The sequence below is a fragment of the Diorhabda sublineata genome, chromosome 7 (genome assembly GCF_026230105.1).
Source record: "Diorhabda sublineata isolate icDioSubl1.1 chromosome 7, icDioSubl1.1, whole genome shotgun sequence".
NCBI classification, from domain to species: Eukaryota; Metazoa; Arthropoda; class Insecta; order Coleoptera; family Chrysomelidae; genus Diorhabda; species Diorhabda sublineata.
Genome location: NC_079480.1, coordinates 8,668,947 through 8,690,096, shown reverse-complemented (window position 1 = coordinate 8,690,096; position 21,150 = coordinate 8,668,947). Strand labels below are relative to the sequence as shown.

At 31.6% G+C, this 21,150-nt stretch overlaps 1 protein-coding gene across 1 annotated transcript in view; it reads left to right on the top strand.

Moving 5' to 3' along the window:
• LOC130446871 (succinate dehydrogenase [ubiquinone] flavoprotein subunit, mitochondrial-like) overlaps window positions 1-21,150 on the top strand; it is a 137,438-nt gene that overhangs the window by 55,498 nt on the left and 60,790 nt on the right. Inside the window, exons 5-6 of the mRNA XM_056783377.1 lie at window positions 14,353-14,510; window positions 18,148-18,527. Of these exons, the coding sequence (XP_056639355.1) occupies window positions 14,353-14,510; window positions 18,148-18,527 (538 nt within the window). The remainder of the gene's footprint in view (window positions 1-14,352; window positions 14,511-18,147; window positions 18,528-21,150) is intronic.

The window sequence follows — 21,150 nt, the reverse complement described above, 5'->3', positions numbered from 1 at the left end:
CTTTTTTGGAGCGATTGTCAAATTATGCGGTATCTGGCGCCAACAAATATTTTGACAGTCAAATGTTCAGGCTATATCGAATGTATGCAATCGAAACTAATGCTCAAATATGCCCCATTCTTACGGTATATAACTGAACGATCTTGCAGTATCAGTTTACGCACAGCCGATTTTGGACGACCTTCACGAATTCCATTAAATTTGTAAAATCAGCGAAACAGGGTAGCTCGAGATGATGCTTCATCACTAAAAGTCCAAGCGAATTGATCGACACACCGCTGTTAAGTAGCAACCCTCGTAATAAACTTCAAATTTTTCTCTTTTTCCTCTAGGATTTCTTGACAATTCTTCATATTCAGTCTATATTTAGAAAACAGTTGAGAGTAATCAAATACGACTAAGAAACTGCATTTACATCGAATACGAAAATTCTTGAAACAAAATCCAACTTTCGGATATCCTACGTCCATAAAAATGATAAGACTATGTATGTCCGATGCATAGCCGAAATCATAAATCACACTATATATAAAAAATTTGAGAGAATAATTTCAGATTATTTTGATGTTAATTCGAACCTATCTTCAATCTGTTCCAATATTATAAGCGCTCCGCTACCTTTGTTCGAAAATAAAAACGGTTGTGAAGGTATTGGTAGAAACATGTTTTCAGTTTCGGGGCATGCCATATACCGTGAATTTTCCACTTAGTGGCTAAAATATTGACGACTATTGGCAACGGGCAACTTTCCAGATTTGAAAACATGTATGTTGTTTTATCTTTATTTTGTTTCGCACGGGATTATTTAAAGAGGAGTTATTCAAAAATAGAGACTTTGTTTTGTTGATATCCTACATCCAGGTTGTTATTAAAAATTTGGACAAGCCGAAATGTGATTTTTCTCTCTGAAGGCAAGCAGTAATTTTACATTAGTGTATGGTTTTTCTTATTTCTAATTTATTTAAAATGTTTTTCACTGTAAGGTGACTTTATACAGACGTTTCTCAATTATTCACTTGATTAACTATCAACTAACATTGAATATACTAAACCACTTATTAGTAAGACGTATTTAATACTTAACATCTAAAGCAATTTGAACACACTGTTTTCTTGTCTACCTCGAGATGACATCAGATTATTTACTGACTTCTTGCTACTAGACAAGCGCGTATCTATTCCTAAAAAAGAATTTCTCCCATAATTCTAGGAAGCAAAGAAAACAACAAATGAAGTCCTTCCTAGAAATTGGTCCCAAATTATAATATGAACAAATCGCCATTGTATATAGAAAAGCATGCAAAAAGCGACGTAAAATGGTTTCCACGAACCGGCGCATTCGCCATACTTTAGACTCTTCCAAAATAACCGAACAGGACCGGCTTCACGGTCCGTGCCGTGGGCGAGTTCATAAGATTGGGCATTAGTATCAGGATTGAATTGATATGTAACTGAACCCGTTCATGATTTTGATAATGGATAGATTACAAAGTCTAAGATCAGAAAATTAGAGTTGGCATACCTTCTTCACATCAATAAAACAAATGTTAAAATGAGGTACTCAAGATGGATGTATTTACGAATGTCCTTTTCCGAAAGAGTGACCATCCAGAGCGTGAAAATAATAAAACTACACTTATAAAGTAAACTGTGTCCATTGTTGGGTAAATGAAAAGAAGAGGATTTCGAGTGGTAAATAGTATATTTTCTAACGAGGGAATAATGATTCGTATTACTCATGATTTTTCTTGCATCACTCGTCATGCGTCATTACTCGTGAATTAAATACTATACTTTAACTATAACTATAGAAAACGAGACAATATATTTTTTATTATTGTTAACATGATTACGATGATATATTGAAAAATTCTTAGCCTACTATAGAGCCAAACAAAGTTTCGATATCAAAATATTTTATGACAACATATTCTTTCAGCGAACCTACAACGTCTCTAGACCTTTCAAAAAAAATGTTTTTTCTTGCTCTACAAACCAGACCTCCACAGCTTTTATTACCTCTTTGTTGGAATAAACTTCATGACCTTTTAAACTATTTTTTCGTTGAGGAAAGAGATGATAGTCGGAAGGAGCCAAATCTGGTGAATAAGAGGGGTGTTCTAGTAATTCAAAGCCTAAATCACGAATTTTTTGCATGGCAACATGAGATTCGTGTGCAGGAGCATTGTCCTGCAAAAACAAAACACCTTTGGATAACTTTTTTATTTTTCTTTTCTCTTTAATTTTTTCCCGCAGATTGGTTAGGTTAGTAATGTCGAATAGTGGCAATCCCAAAAAAAAAAACAGAACTAGAGTGTCGCCATTCCATCGATTGTTGTTTTGATTCTGGATCGTAGAAATGTACACAAGTCTCATCCTTAGTAACAATTCGGTTTAAGAAGTCCACATCGTTTTCAGATCGAACACAGATCGAACGCGATGCTTCTACCTTTGCACGCTTTTGGTCAACATTCAAATATTTGGGGATCCATTTTGCAGTAATTTTTCTCATGTCCAGAATGACGTGAACTATATGATGAACGCGTTTGTATGAAATATTGAGTGCTTCAGATATCCGTTTTAGCCCAATTCGACGGTCTGATAAAATCATGTCATGAACTGCATCGATATTTTCGAGTGCTGACACAGAAACTGGCCTTCCCGATCGGCCATCATCTTCAATGGAAAATTTACCTCTTTTGAAGCTTGCAGTCCAATTTTTCATGGTCGCATTCGAAGGAAATTGATCACCAAAGGTATTAAGGATATCTTCTTAAATGTCACTATACTCGCTAACAGATTATGAATGACCGATAAAGTTGAAGATATTTTTGTTTCAGAAACATACAAATTTTGACATAACGAGTACATAAATTTATTCTATGAAATTGTTAATATTATTCAGTTGATAGGTCTATATATGTATAATATTATTCTGAAACTCTCCGTCAAATGTAATGATTTGTAGTCTGCTTTTAAAAAGGGTACAACACGGATAATGCGGAACGTCAGAGTCCGTCATTTACTGTTATTATTCCAGAAATAGTTGATATAATACCGCGCCCTTGTCAACAAAATAGGAAATAAATATTTGGGTACACCATTATTTTCTGGAAAAAAATATAATCGAACCAAAGGCTTCGTCCGAGGGACATGCTCTCAAAATAATAATAACCGTTTATTAGATTATTAAGTCAGTGGGATTCCAAAGATATGAATTAGTGGCTGTCCATTAATTACGTGAGGCTTTTTTATTGATTTTTTATCCAGGTAGAATCGTGCACGGTCTCAAGAGTGACTATTATCAACATGTCCATACGATTTTCAGAAAAATCATTTGCTTCTTTAATCTCGTCCTTATTTAGCCACTCTCTCGTAGTGAAATTAGATAATTTGTAACGTAGTATAAATTTATTTCGAGATTGAGTTCTCCCGCAATGCGAATAGTAAACATGTGCACTCTCGTTAAATATTTTTGTGTACGATGTGGTCATATTTTAGTCAAGAAACATGTTATACTTAATTTAATACTGTTTATCCGCAATTTTACTCTGTTTTTTACGCAAAAAAAGTACTTGACCCTTCTGGTCTAAAACATGAGAAAGAAAAGTGTTTTCGTAGTGGGATTATGGCAAATTATTGTACCAAAAGTGTACATACTTTAATATATTCCGAGCTTACGAATACTTATTTATTCATCGACTGAAATTATGGTCAAGTACAATATAAAAATTAGTAAAAAATTATAAGAATGATCGAAATTACTTACATTAATTAGTTGAGAATTGCGGTGTGATAAATTTTGGAATGAATTTTATGAAAGAAATTCCCCTTCTGCACGACGAAAAATTGTCGCACCCTGAATGCTCACCAGTCTCTTATATTTCGTAGCCAAGAATGTCCTCTCTTTCCGTCGATCTTTCCAGTCAGTATGAGCTTGAGTCTCGGTCCTCGCAGGATATGACCCAAATGAGATACTTTTCGTTGTTTAATTACCGCGGTCAGTTGTATTCCCATACCCACTCTCCTCAGTACTTCTACATTCGTCATGTGCTCGGTCCATGGGATCTGCAGAAGTCTGCGCAACAGCCACATTTCTATTGCTTCTATTCTGTTTAAGGATCTCCCTTTCCCACGTCTCCACACCATACAAAACGATTGGCCAAATATAACATTTTATCACCCTCAATTTAAGGCTAAGGTGAACTTCTCGGCGGATTAGGAACTTTGTAAAAGCTGTTTCTGCAATTGCTATCCGAGTATTAACTTCCTCGTCGCAATCCCATTTTTAATTTAACATACATCCAAGGTATTTGAATTTATTGATTCTCTCTATGTTATTTCCATTGATAAGTAATTGAGCTTCGCCGCGTTGTCTGCTTATGACCATTAGTTTGGTTGCATGCGCGTTTATTGTGAGTCCGTATTTGGTTCTAATTTCGTTGATAGAATTGACTAGCTACTGTAGGTCTTTTATGTTGTCGGCTAATATCGCAGTATTGTCGACATACCTAATATTATTTATTAGATTTCCATTTACTTTGATGCCTTTTTGATGGTCTTTTAATCCCAGCTGAAAAATTCGTTCTACGTATATGTTAAATAGCATTTGTGAGAGTATGCATTCCTGATGGACTACCCTAAGTATCTGAAGGTAATTAGAGAGCCGCTAGTTCGCAGTTCCGCTGTTTGATCTGCATACAGCTTTTTGGTAGTCTATAAAGCAAACGAAGACTTTTTTCTTTGATCATAGCATAACGATCTAACCTATAAAATTTAATGTCATTCATAGTCGAATCAATAAATAATCATCTCCATTCACAACGACCTAGCATATAAAAATTTAATGTTATTCATGAACTAATCCGTATCAAACAACATTCACAACAACCTAATCATATCTAATCTATAAAAATTCCATATCGTTGATAATTCAATAAATGGAATATAATGACTATTTTTATAGTAACCAGAATCAATACGCTTAATATTTCTATCAAGCTTCAACTTGAATATTGAATTTTGAAATTGATTAATATAATGTTCTTAAAAAGATATTACAAAATTTATTCCACCGCAATTTTCAACCAATTACTATACGTAGTTTTCATTATAGTTATACTTTTATACATATTTTTATATTGTACTTGACCAATTTCTGTCCCAGTACCGATATATATATATATATATATATATATATATATATATATATATATATATATATATATATATATATAAGATGAATTACTAGAGTGTCTACCAAGAAGGATACCATATAAATTCAGATTCTGCGAAAGTTTTGACAACTAACCTCACCTAACCTATGAAATTTAACTTCACTCATAACGACCTAACCTATAAAAATATCATATAATGTCATTCATAAATTAACCAATCATTCACAACAACTTAACCTTATCTAACCTACAAAAATTCAATGTTATTCATAATCTAACCAATGAATATTAATAATGATTTGTACAGTAACCATAATCAATATTTCAATCAATTAATTGCTTCAATTTGATCATTGAATTTTGAAATCTATGAATTCAATGTTTTTACAGGAAATAGCACAATTTAAAACCGCCGCAAATCTTAACTAATTATTTTAAGTAAATTTTATTACTGTTCTATATTTATACATATTTTTATATTGTACTTTGTACTTGATCAAAATTTCAGTCCCAGGTGATGAATACATAAGTAATCGAAAGCTTACAATATATTGAAGTTAGTACACTTGTGTATTAGGTTTCTGAGAGAGTAAAATTCTTATAACGTGGTCTTGAACGCACCGGCATAATGACTTCTTTTTATTAGCTCACTATTTTCATTAGCTTTTTGCATTTTTCATTGAAGAATTGTTTCTCGAATCGTATTTCACTAGTGCCGACTAACTCTACAGATCCAGTGTAACCGTTAGTCAGTGAATCGAGTGAGTTTAAATGAACAAGCAGTGAAAGTCGAAGAATTCCGAATGAAAGTTTGTTGAATCATCAAAATGTTGTTCATATACTCTCACAAGAGCTTCCTATCAACGGCAATATGCTAAAAACAATTAAAAGTTCAATCACATCAAAGAAAGTGATAGATTTTTTTTCCAAATATGAATAGTTTACGCACGTTTAAGCAAATGGTCGTTTGACTACCTAGGCACACAAATCAGTGCAGACCAGAACAGAATAAATGAAGTAAAAGGACAAGCAAAAAAGGCAGCCGAATATCAGGCGCACTCCGGGATATTATCTGGAATAATACCAGTATGAACAAAAGGGCAAAAGTTAAAATATACAAAATCTGCGTTAGACCCATATTGACATATGCTATAGAAACAAGAGCGGACAACAAAAGAACTAAAAACATCATTCGAACAACAGAAATGAAAATACTCAGAAACATATGCGGATACACACTAAGAGACATAAAGAGGAACACAGGCATAAGACACGAATGTGAGGTGGAAGACATAGTCAGATGGGGACGTAAACGTAGAAAAGCACGTGGACGGGATGACCAGAGAAATATTAGCAAAGATCGCACGAGTCGGTAAACCAGGGACACCAGGACCTTTAGGAAGACCTCCAAAAAGATGGATGGATTCATGGAAATTAACATCTCAAAGATAACAAGCTGGAAACACAGGACTAAGGCCTACAATTCATTGAAGAAGAAAAAGAAGCAAGTCATAGCCAAAACAAGACATGCTGGAGGAAGGATATTTGACTCAGAAATAAATTCAGAATTGTGCCAGAACTTTAGTTTCAGGGCGTAATGTAGCACTGTTATATAAGAATTGATTAAGAGTGGGGGAGCAGCGATATGATCTAGATAAAATGGTTAAAAGCAGTAATAAAATTCCTTCTTACAACGGTCACTAGAACATGCAGACTTCAAATGATAAGTCGCTTTCTAACGTGTTCGTCAAATGACAATAATTGAGTGTATTGAAAACATAACCAAATTTGTAGTTGGTTTAGACTGTACGAAATATACTTAGAGTTGTATTTGATTCTCTAAGAGTGGCTAATGAAAGTCAGTAATTGAAGAAAAATGTGCTGTTTTTATCATTATGAATCACCACATTACCAAAAATAAAATTGGATAAATAGAATCACATCCTCCCTACCAAATTCCATCTTTAATTACTCGTACAAAAAAGCTGCGCCGAAGCTTTCAACAAAATCACGAAAATGTCATCAATTACTAAAATCCGACGTACACACTGAGTATCAATGCACAACGCATGACGCAATAATTTACGTTGTTTCTTTATCCATTATAAAACTGTTTTTTATCTCCAGAAGATTTATTAATATTTCATATATTGCAGTCCTTTACTGGTACTCATATATGGACTAACTGTACATATATTAATTATAATTAATCAATTACTTTGATGAGAATGCAGGACAAAAATTGGTTTTGATTTTTGTCTATATTGCCACCCATTTAAATGTCTTATAATGTTTATCATAGTTTTTGTTATAGTACCATATTTTTACCGTACCAACTTTTGTTTGGGATATTTTCCTAGCTCGATATTTCTTGTGTAACATTCAAATCGTCGAAAGTTTTCTGAAAACAAGCAAGGCGACGATTATTCTCTTTATAATGTACAGTCATTTGAACACAATAGAGGATGAACAATCCTTTCAATTTCGCACATTAAACTATGCTTCAAAGTTAGTTTCTAGCGTATACCTGTACTAAAATTTACATTTCACATCTTTGGAAAAACTTATATAAATGTCTCTTTCTGTTCAAACTTCTTAATGGGACTCTGTTTCAAATTTAGTTTTAATTAAACTTGTTTATTAAGTTTACCCTGTTTATTCTTTGCATTTCAAATTCCAGTTCCAGATGTGACGCGACATTTTTAGCTACTTATAAGATCGTTTCAGAGGAATCACGTTTTGAAGATTTTATTCTTTGTCTACAGCCTTATATGAACAACTGAAAAGTTTTATACTAAAGTGAAAAACTCTCAAATAAATCTTTTCCATATTTACACACATCTTTAAAAGGTTCAGTTCTTCCCTTTGCTTCGGTGTTTGTTAGTTTGTCAGTAAATCCGGAACCTCGCATCAGAATTTTGATTTTAAGTTACTTAAGCCTCTCAAACTTAGTAACAATTGATGTAGTTCTGGTTTCTAATATTCTGATTTGACTAAAAACTTTTCTTAAGCTATAAATTATTAAAATAAGCGCTTCAATTTTCATGTGGAAATGAATATTTTTTGCAAAAAAAAAATTTTTTGGAGCTAGATATTGAACCATTTATTTTGAAACTTAATATATATCATATATTTGGAATTAATTTAACTTGGATTCTAATTTTTCTTGACTACGGTAAAAATAATTCACAATAGACAAAAAAGCATAAAACTCAAATATAGCCATATTCTGGAATCTATAATTAAACTTGAATAATGAAACTAACTTTAAAAGACAACAAAATCACAATCTCAACAACTACTCATGTTTCTACAAAAATATGGCAAATACGTATTTAGATGTTGTAGCAATTTCTATCAAAATTCATCAAACAATTGACTTTCGCAACATATATATCCCTTATGATCAAATAATAACTTCACAAGAGATTATAATATTATATTTTATCGCAAGTTCCATCACCTCTAAAATTTCCGATAGCCAAAATCCTATTTGGGCATCAACATACTTCAACGCCAAAGGCGTAATAATGTGACATATTCTACATGAATATAATCTGAATATTAACCACGATAGACCTACAAAAGCTAATATTCACACGATTACTCTGTCAGAAATAGATTTATCAATATGCCATCAAACTATGTCACCATCAATCTCCCAAGATTCGAAATATTGGCTTGCCGTTCTTCAAAGGAGAAAACAACTACTTTCCTGGCTAATACCACGATCGTTATTAAATTTGTATTTATATACTATATTATATTATAACAATAAAAAAAATCTGGACTTAATGGAGCCAGAGCCAATTTTATATGGAATTTACAATTAAATTGTATACAACCGCATACTGATATTTCAGTATGAATGGGAGATTCAATTTATTCAATGTTAAGAAAAGAATACTAGAGAATTTATTTTCGTATGGGGTTCATTCTACATTGAAAAATTCCAACTTTGATAATTCCAATTAAACAGTATTGATAATTAATAAACCAGACAGTATAATTCTCAATATAACAGAAAAATCACGAGATAATTATTCTCTATATTTGAGTTTGAGTGCTGAATATTAAATGTATATATATTGAATTTCTCTATTGCTTCATTGATATAAATTTTAACTTTTAGTCTGATCAACTATGAAAGCCTGTTGTTTTTATTCGTATGACCTGTATATCAGCTTGAATTCGTAATCTAATCCTTTAATCCTGTGCATTAGATTGATATGGAGCAGATTAGTAGTTAATTTTTACAAGATAAATTTTTCAATTCGTAATAGGCCAAGAGGAATAGAGGAATAAGTACCGAAAGCAATTCCACCATTTTGTTTAAACCAAAATTGTTTAAAAAATTGCAAGGAATTGTTATTTTTTAACTAGGCAAGTTTTTTTTATATTCTTCAGATAATTACAAATCAAGTAAAAAATTCATCGAACAAGTCGCGCACGCGCTGTTTTTATCGTTAGCAATCAGTAAATATTAACAAAAATCTTGATTTATAAATCGATATTCTCATGAAAATTGAAAAAATATCAATTATTTCATTTAATTATAATTTTTTGTTTCATTATCACTTGATAATTCTCATAATAATTGGTTTATGAAATGAAAAATAACCTCAAACGACATGAATGGACGTCTACTGAAGCCAATTGACTTCTATTGATGTTTATCTATGTCTTATGATGTCTATTGAAGTTAATTTTGTCAATGGGGTCAATAGGATCACATTTTGGTGGATTTATTTAATTTTTGTGTAACGGACAGCGGACAGTCTATATCGCTCTATATAATCAACATCAACAATACAATTTTGTTACAAGAACAAACAAAAATCTTGAGGTTTTATACAAAGAGTAACCTTGTGAAAATAGAAAATGAAGAAAAGCAATCTTCTCATATGCATATAAGTTTTTCTTTTAATTTTCAACTTTGAAATCATTTGATTGTTTTTTCAATACATTTGAGTGTCTACTAGTATATTTCTATTATACGTGCTTTTCAGATAAAAGTATCCACCTTTAATAACTTTTGTAATACTGGTATTTAGAAAAAATCCAAAAACACGTCAATTTATGTTGGAAGGGGCAAGCATTATGGCTTATTTAAACTTACTGGAAAAGCCACTCCCTCACCCCTAGCAGCATCCCCTTTATTTTTTTAAATTACTTATCCAAATTTTACATAGAAAATATGAAAAGTAATTTAAAAAAATGAAGGGGATGCTGCTAGGGGTGAGGGGGTGGCTTTTCCAGTAAGTTATTAAAGGTGGATATTTTTATCTGAAAAGCACTGTATATATATATATATATATATATATATATATATATTGGATTCTAAAAAATGTTTGATTACCATCATATATTATTATTCTCATATTAAATTAATATGATGAAAACAAAAAAGTATCATAAATTCATAAAAAGGTATTTCAATTACATGTCCCGATTCATGTTTAAATAACTTTTGTGAAATTGATTCCAGAAAAGTTTTTTTGTGAACAAATTGTAGACAATTTAATTATTAATAACGTTGCTCTTTTTAAAAATTTTGGAAAAGTTGATAGTTTTGAAAATATATGATAAATAATGATCCAGGACATAGAGAGCCCGAGCTAGGGAGAGACGGCTATACCTAAATCTAAGCGATGCATATTTGTGAGCCCACGAAATTAACAATAAAAAACAGGTGTGTACACAGTGAAATGTTTCAGAATTTCTATTAAAAATATTATTAACTATTGTATAAACACTTTTAAATAATATTATTTATATTCCATTTTTTCAAATATATTTTTAATGGGTTAGAAATACCCAAATTAGATATTTTTCAAACCTTTAAAAATTCATAACTCTAAAAATATTAACCATTATATTTGAAATGTCATAGGATTTTTTCTATTTGTAATTCAATAAAAGATTTAAAAAAAATTGTCCGGTGAAAAAATATCAATTCCTTGCAATTGTTTAAGCAATTGGTTGAAACAATATTATCAGTAGTGCAATAGTATCGCATAAAAAAATTGGGGTGGAATAGTTTTCGGTAATCATGCACCTCCTGGACTATATAGCGTTAAGCTTGTTCAGCAGCAAACAGCCCAGAGCCTAAATAAGCGATAGCATGATTAAACCTACAACATTGGATCATTTTTTTGTTAATTAACGCTATCTCATGGTAGTGAATATTTATCGAGGACTTTTCGGTAAATATAACTAGGGTTCAGATAGATCACCTATCAGCTGACTGCGTATCCTAACCCAGAACGAGATTAAAATCACAGTTACGAACAACGCGTTCCGTTTCCGTGGAATTTCAAATTTAAAACATGATCTATGAAAACTTTGGATCTTCATTACTTTTTTATGCGTTGATTTTGGTATTATATTAATTCATTTGTTTTATTTATCAAGATGTTTAATAATTGTTACTGAGTTGTTATCAACGATTCACCCTCTCACGCGGATTTTGCAATAAATTTATCAATGATGCTGCTCATGAGATAGAAGACAGACATTAAAAAGAAATAAATAAGTTTTAAACTTAAAAAAAATCATAGACTCACTAGCCTACGAGAGTAGAAAAGATCCTATCATATGACTACGACCCGATTAATTCGCAATGACTTTACACAAGTGGATAGCTCAGCTATCACGATTTTTTTGCCAAGATGGTTGACGTGTTGATGTCATATCAGGACACAAGTTATTCATTTGAAATGTAGAATAGTTATCGAGCATTTCTAATTTAAAAAGTATTTTTCAAGTATTCGTTAATATAATTCTTTTGTAAATATCATGAAAAATAATAAAAAAATATGACCTTGGAATAGATATTTGAAATAAGAAATCAAACTCGCTCCTAATAAAATAAAATCTTCGGTGGTAACTATTTATTTATTTATGATTATGATCAATTTACTTATTTCACTTATCCTTCCCAATCCTCTATTTTTATATCGAAAAAAATTCTTTAAAACTGATATCATTTTATCAGCTTTTTTAGCTTGCAAATTTGAATTCTTTGTACCTACATCGCCTGTCACAAGTTTTCTTTTTTTCCAAATTGAAATTGTCAGTTATTATAATTAATTCGAGATATAATTCTAAATCTACAAAAGGTATAAATAACTTTAAAAGCTATATATTCCTGGGAAGACTCAGGACTGCTTGTTTTTGTGGGTGAAGATTGTAGCAAATCTCTTTTGTTTTTTTTCTGTCTTTTGTATTGCCCCCTTATTTCCTGTTTTCAAGGACTTTTCACAGCCAACATCTTGGTTCAAAGCTGGGACTGCAGTCTTTTTTAAGATTTTGCGCAAGGGAAGATCTAGAATGATTTATACTTATATTTTTCAATAAATATTGAAATAAAATTATTAAAAATTTTATTCTTTCGACTTGTAAACTTATTTGATAGTTTTGAGTGATAGATTAAACAATTTATCCTGGTAAATTCCGAATATTGAGATCCGGTTAACCCGACCATAGTTTCCAGAGAGTGCTCAATTTATTTACGTTTACTAATGATGAATAAATTGATTGAATAAAAAATAAGAGGTCAAGCAAATAACGAGGACTTCAATGTGTCTTACGGCCATTGTTACTTATACTATACTAATTATACTATTTTAGATTAAACCTATACCATATGATCCTACACCTTAGTCTGCATGTTGGAGATTTTGATATCAAGATGGATTATTGCAACTGGTTACTACTGGTTTGACTGATCAAACTACGTTTCATAATAATAGTAGAGTAAATCGCCATAATATGCATTACTGATCCGATACAAAACCCTGTTGGATGCAGGGAAACCAACATTAGGATCGTTGGTCTGTAAATGTTTGGTGAAAATTCTAAGAGGGCAAATAATTATGCCATTTTTTTAATGAGATAGTTAGTGGAGAAAAATATTAAAAGTTTTTAAGAAAAAGAATTGCTCAGTACATTATTCCATATATGTTTGGCATTTATTAGATCAAAAATCCCCTGAAAGGTGGATAGGAGGTGGAAGGAAGGTTTTGACCAACTCGTTCAGATTTTGATTTGGAGGATCGAATAAAAGATCTCGTTCACACCAATAGACCTACGATAAGAAATGATATAATTCAAAGAATACGAAAGGCAATACGAAGTATTTCAATGGCAGACATTGAAACTATCCACCCGAACACCTAATTACGTAGTTAGTTATTCAATTTGTTAATAGTTATATTTTTTGAATGTTTTATTCAATTATTTGTTCTCATTGCTAGGAATATTAGCTTTACATTTAGATAACGCCACACAGTGGCAACATTGAGATTATTATGGGAACAGTTTAAATTACTGCAAGTAGGCTAATGTAAGAACAATATCTAAAATATAGGAAACAACGCCCTTTTCAATTCACTTTCCTAATTAAATTGCTCAGAAGTTATATATTTTGCAGACCTTGACAAAAACTGTTTCAAACAACATCAAGTTTATAGAGTTCGGCTAAGCAGAGCAGTACTTACAGGCATTTTCTCATAACTCTCCCTCATCTCTTATTTGAAGACATAGACTAAAACTTGAAACTGAAAAATGCTCAGAATTTATTAAAGAATTCGATTATCGTATATGAAGTGCCACTTAATTGGGTGAATTTTAAAACAATTTGCTTTTTCATTTTATATTTCCAAATAGTGAGTAATGTTCTGAAAGAGATTTCCCCGCGTTTCTCTGGGTCATTTTTGTTATAGTTTTTTTTTTTCGAGAAGCTATATTATATACCGTTACTGACATATCGCTGACGGCCGTTCTTAGTTTCCCACCCGGTGTATCTGATGCTGCCACGGATGCAAAGATCTTTGACAACGATTGAGTTACGTAGAGGTTTCACAGTATCCTATATTGGTATCAGCATTTTACACCTGAACATTAAAGAGTATCAGATTTTACCACATTTCAAGAGCCTGCTTAAATACCTTGAGTGACATTATCCAGAGGAGATTATAATGTTTTTGAACTATGTCCCTTTTACCATCAAGTGAGAAATGAATTATGAAAAAATAAGATTAGTCACAATTAAAGCTAGAAAATGGTAATCGTTGAAATTATTTTGAAATATATTATCTTAATTTATCTGGAACGATAAATTGTAATAATAATTTTTAATGAACTATGAAACATTAATTGAATTTATTCTTAGATTCTTCACGAACAATACTGTGTTGGCTACAGGAGGTTTTGAACGAGCATATTTTTCTTGCACAGCAGCACATACAGTAACAGGAGATGGAACTGCCATGGTAACAAGAGCTGGTTTTCCTTTACAAGATTGCGAATTTATGCAATTTCATCCTACGGGTGAGTAAGTTTACAATTATTTTTTTTTTAATATTACAGTATAATAATTATTATAAAATGCGTATGATCCATAGAATAAACATTTGGTCTGAAATTTATTTAACCTAACCAAACTTACCCAAACGAAGCAGCTAATAGTATAGTTCTTCCAATATCAATTGCAGATTATAAAAACTTAGATAAAAACCCTTGCCTACAATTTTGTTTGATCTATCATAGGCGTATCTTTTTTTATAAATTCATTATTTTTATAAATACTTTCAAAAATGTCCTAAGATCTTATGCGAGAAAGTATTCGTTGGAAGGCAATCGAATAATTAGAAATTAGACGGCTTTACCGCCATTATTTATAAAAATACACTTAGTTGTAGTCCTACTTGGAACTTGGAAAAAAATCATTATTATACTTCGTTAACTGGCTACAACTGAATATTAAATTATAAAACGTAAATAAACGAGTAGAATGTACCCACCTGTAAGGGTGTTTGGTTAAAACAGGGTAACAGACATAAGCTGTTTTTTGTACCTAATTCACTATTTTTTCTCGAAAACGAAATTTCAAAGTGAAAACCATGAAGACAAAATACCAAAGTATCTTTATAAATAATCATGTTAGAATCGTATTAACTACAGTCATCATTTGACTGAATTATGATGGATTGTGAAGGACATGATACCACATATTCATCTTCTTCTTTGATCAACACAGTTTTTCCAAAGCTCTTGTCGGTCTACTGCTAGAACTTTCTCTACGAGTTCTACAACCTCTTTACTCAGTTCTGGAAATTGATTACATTTTCGTAATTATGATTTTAAGTTTGCGCTTATTAACTCTATAGAGCTAGATATTCAAAAGTAAGGAGGTAGTTTGAGAAAAGTATGACCCTGTTCTTTATACAGCTTGTCAATGTAATAAATTCTCTCTAAATTTAGACCTTCAATAACAGTAAGCAATTCTTTGTTTGTTGTGCATTTTTAACGATCGCTGACAGGAGTAGGAATATGTTTTCTAGACTGAAATGCTAAAATTTGAGCTTTGTTACTACTATTATTTGGTATTTGTCCATAACGATTACTGACTGTGGTGGAATGTTATATGAAAGCTGTTCATTAAACCACTTTTCAAATAATTCTGCTGTCATATCTTCATGATAATCAACTAAAACATAAACACAGTTTTCTATTTTTTTGAGCAGATATTAATAGAGCATTAGACACGCAACCGTCTTTGCTTCCAGCGTGTACTATTATAATGCGTTTCCCTTTGGAACATGGCCTATTCAAATAGCAATTTTACTATTAACAACCCAACCGAAATTTACTACATCGTGACTATCAAACCGTGTTTCATTTGGATAAATTAGGTGCCTATTAAAACTTGGCTAGTCTTTTATCTAAGGCAAATAATCTTGTCGCCATGGACTATCCTTGACGATTCGGTTATTGCCATCCGTTTACTCAGTTTTTTGTATTTAAAACCACATGTTGACAAAACTTGACGCAATGTTTCTAAGCTGGTATAATTGTATTCTGGATAATATGCTAAATTTTGCTGTAATATTTCTGATGTCGCAATCCTGTTCTCCTTATATAAACTATAAATTGTCCTACGTATGAAATCTTCATTAGCTTGCTTTATCAACTGATTTCAGTTTTCTTTACATGCTTTTCGGTTCTGTGAATGATCCACAGCAACCCCTTTCGTGACTACTCGATAAGTGGAGAATTTATTTACTCTAGTTAATTCAGCAATTCTTATTATGATTGTATAATCAGATTGTTGAATATTTTCCTTTCCTAAACATTCGAATATATTTAAAATAACTTGCTGGGTTTGTATATCTAAATCTTTATTATTTAATTCATACCTGTATTTATTCTCACTACACTGAGCAATTTCATTGTCTTCATTCGCCCATGGTCTAAAGAACGTCATAATTTTATTTATGTAAGGATAATTATGAATTGAATTAATCTTACTAAGCCATGCCTATGCTTATCGCAGAGTTTGTGACAGAAATATTTCGAACAAATTGTGTACATATGGCTTCGATCAATAGAAATGTATTTATGTTTACAAATCGATGCTTTCATTGGTAAACAGTGAAGATGATGAGTCCACGTGGACTGACGGATTTCTAGATGTTTACCGAATTTGGTGTGAGTACCGTGCGTATTTATGAAATATTGATTGTTCATCGCATAACTGTCTTCTGCAATTGATATTGGAAGAACTATATCTGCTACAACATTGTTTTTGCCTTTTATCATAAAATAGTATTTTTCGTGATTGGGTCTTAATTTTATTAACCTACTGTTGGGATTTTTCATTCCAAATAAATAAGGCCCGAAGTGTTTTACTGCAAAAACTATTGCTAAAAGCGCTTTTTCAAAACACTGTAATTTTTCACAGCTTTATTCAGAAATCGACTAGCAAATGCAATATGTCTATCATCTGAATTAGATAGTACGTCTCCTAATGCATATTTTGAATCATCTGTTTTTATTATAAATTCATTTTCTTGTAAAAAATTTGAATACTGAAGTACTGGTAGATAAGATAAAGCTTGAAACATGGTTTGACAGTAACGATCTAGTAAATTTTGGTTGGGTTGACAATAGTATAAATTGCTGTTTGAATGGGACATGTTCTAAAGGGAAACGCATTGCCAACAAAATTAAAAGCTGAGCAGCTGATTATCATGACGATATGATAGCAGAGTTATTTGAAAAGTGGTTTGATGAACAGCTTCTATTACAGCAATTTATTATATTGCCAAGCTGTGCAAAGAATAGGGTCATACTCTTCTCGGACCACCTCCTTACTATCGCATATTTAACCCTTTAGAGTTAATATGGGCAAACGTAAAATCAGAATCACGAAAATGTAATCAGTCTCCAGAACTGAGTAAAGTTGTAGAGCTCGTGAAAAAAGTTATAGAAGCAGACCCCCAAGAGCTTTGAAAAAACTGTGTTGAACATGTTACCCAAGAAGAAGATGAGTATGTGAAATCACCCTTTTTACAACCCATAATTCAAACAAATGATGACTAGTTTTTGACTATTTGATGACGATTTTGACTACCATCATTATTTATGATTATACTTTGGAATTGAAATGTTTTTTATTTTGTTTTATTTACAAAGAATTAATATTCCTTCACGGTTTTTGCTTTGAAATTTCGTTTTCCAGAAGAAAAAAGAATGGGGTACAAAAAGAGCTCAAATCACGTTTGGTATCCTGTTTAAACCGAACTCCAAGTACATTATAAAATGAGATATCTACGCCTACGATATCTACGTAGATCAAATAAAATTGTCGGCAAGGGATTTTATTTAAGTTTTCATAATCTGCAATTGACAAATTGGAAGAATTAAATAATCAGGTGTATATTTTTTCAGCATTTCTCAATATAATAGAATCAGCTGGTTTACTTTATGAATATTTTATACCTCCTACTTCTGTAAGATGTTTTGTATATGGTTGCTGAATTTAACTCAGTTATTTAAATTTTTATACCAAAAATACTACATATTCCACTACTCGAATGATTTCTCAAAATTTTATAAATAAGAGTTTACTCACAGGATTTTTGAAATTTCGGGTACATTTTTTGCAAAGTTTCTTTTTCGACAGGAATTTATGGTTGTGGAGTTTTGGTAACAGAAGGAGCTAGAGGCGAAGGTGGCTTTCTACTAAATAGCAAAGGTGAACGGTTTATGGAGAAATATGCACCGAAAGCTAAAGATTTAGCATCTAGGGACGTGGTCTCACGTTCAATGGCAAAAGAAATCATGGAGGGGCGAGGATGTGGTCCTGAGGGAGAATACATACATTTACAGCTTAGTCATCTTCCCAAGGAAAAAATTATGCGTCAACTACCGGGTATCAAGCAAACTGCTATGGATTTTGCTGGTGTAGATATTCTGAAACAGCCTATTCCTATTGTACCCACTGTGCATTATGCTATGGGAGGTATTCCGACAAATTATAGAGGTCAAGCGATTACTCAAGTGGTAAGTCGATAAAGCAATTATTTGCAATTTGTATAATTTTCTAGATTTTAGTAATAACTATCTATTAGCCGTTTACATTTATAACAGGATATACATATTGTATAGAGCAGTACGTAGGTTTCTATCTACCATTCTCCTTATATTATTATTCCATTTTTATTAGTTGCCTACTTCTCTTATCTGTTATAGATCCATATTTTATTATCGTTGTTGTCCATTTAGAAGTTATGATTTTGATTATGTCATTAAGCATATTCAATCTAATCTTTTCTTCAGTTCCTTTGGGGACAAAGAAAATCCACATTCCGTCAGACACTTTCTATATGATCGTGGAATTCACAGAGATAATCAGATAGGTCATTTCCATTCACCTACAAATTTCACCGACAAATCGTGTGTGGTTTAAAATTTTTTCATAAAACACATGAGAATTATAAGAAATAAAATAGTAGCAAAATAATGAAAATTCGATAACTACTTAAAGTTACTATATATACAGTTATACCAACAAAAAATATCAACCATCGCGCGTGTCGAATCTCTAAAAGCAAAATAGCTTCAGATCTAGGCGTTCAAGATCGCTGTCCGAAACTTTTTTCAGATCCAAAACATCTCTCCTGGATTTGTGTGAGTAAGGAATACAAGGGGATGTCATAGAACAATCTAGAAGGTAGAGGGTTGTATTGTTGATTTTTCCTAAAACGTGTATAGGTATATTGCAGATGACCGAGTTAATTGCATGCTATTAAGACAATAAAAATGTTATAAAAGAAACAACAGAAGAAGACTTGGAATTCCCCGGATCGAAGGATTATTATTTTATTGAAGAAGTTGTTCGGGGAAACGGTCGAAGGATGAAAAATGTCAAAAATGAATGGGTGGGAATATATATTTTCAACTGACAAAGCACATGGCTTAATCACCACATGCCTACAGATGATTATTAAACATTTGAGGCGTCTCTTACAAAATCACCGTAGTCCAGTTTTGACTTTTTTGGAAAAGTGGAAACAAATTTATGTCGCCCAAAGTTTTGCTTTTGCTCCCTCTAGTAACACCAAATATGCTTAAAAACGCCTTAAAGCATACTGGATATTCTTTGCCTTCCACTCCTATCTTGTAACACTGTACTGTTACTAAATGAATTTCCTTCTTACGCATTTGGTTCATCATCACTTTTCTGGATCTACGGTGAAGCGGAGCACTTATCAATATCAAGCGCACTAAATAAGAATCTTGTTCATCTTTTGACGCCATGTTATTAAACATATTATCAAAGTCTGTCGATTATTCTCGTAAATTTTTTGAAAGCACTTTAAACGCGAACACCCAAAATAAAAGTTCTACTCAATAATAAAACATTTCCAGCATGTGTGAACTGTTTGCCAAATTTGAAACAAAAAGATGGGAAGGTGTTGAAATACTTTGTTAAAATCTTTTCAGCTTATTTGTAATAAAACATTCTGTTTCCGGCTAGCAAGAATATTTCATATATTGTTTCAGGTTTTGCTAAATTTCTCCATAATTGAGGTATAAAAAAATTATCAATATTCAATAGAAATATATAATGTTAAAAATAAATTGCAAACCACAGCATTTGTACTGTAATATAATTCATATTATTTTCGAATCAGGTATTTCTAGAAGTGTTAAATGTATAGTGTGAGGTTTGAACCATAGTATTCAGCATCGATTATGTGAGAAATCAACGGTATGCGCACAATTTGTGTAATTATTTATTATATGGCATTACTCCCAGTATTTAATCACGCAAATTAGACATTTTTCACATTACACTTCATTAATGTTTCTATTTTGCGTGTTGTATACACGTATTCAACGTATAAAACATCCGTTTTACCTAAACTTCCCAAGAGGTCTGAGAAGCTTATAACTATTACTTATTACAAGAGAACATGAAATATTTGAATCAAATACTTTGAATTAAGGTTTAATAGATTCGAAAGTTTTCATAAAAAAAAACAACTCCTAATGATTTTTCTTTAAATTTGCTGTGGAAGTTCAACTATGCAGTAGAAATGAGTTTAATATGGTCGATATTTTCTACATTATAGTCCAGTCAATCAGGATTTTTTACAATGATTTTTGGTCCCGGCAATCATTTGATATCAACGTGTAACATTAAGTCATAATCAATGTAATAATCGATTTTAAAAACAAATTGCTAGGACCTAGTATAGTCTATGTAGTTAAAGCTATCCCTCCTAGGGCTGGAATATATAATTTTTAAAATAAGTGCAGGAATGGATAATAAAAGTATTTCCATGAAAATAATGTTCTATGAAAATATTTATTAAGTGATTATTTCTTAAGTTATGTGTAGCTCAAAATATTCTCGTGTGAAAAAAAAGCATTTTTGGACGGTTCTTCGGAAATAACTTTGAAAACGCACAACTTACAAAAAAATAAAGCTGAGGTCTGTCAAAAAAGGAATAAATTCAACCTAAATTTATTTACCTGAGTGCAAAAATAACTGAGATATGGCTGTTTAATGATAATTTCATCCCCCAACTGTGAGAATGATAATTATTTAATACTCAATATGTGTTTAATACGTTTAAACAAGTTGTGATCAATATTTCTGAAAATTCAAGTACTATTG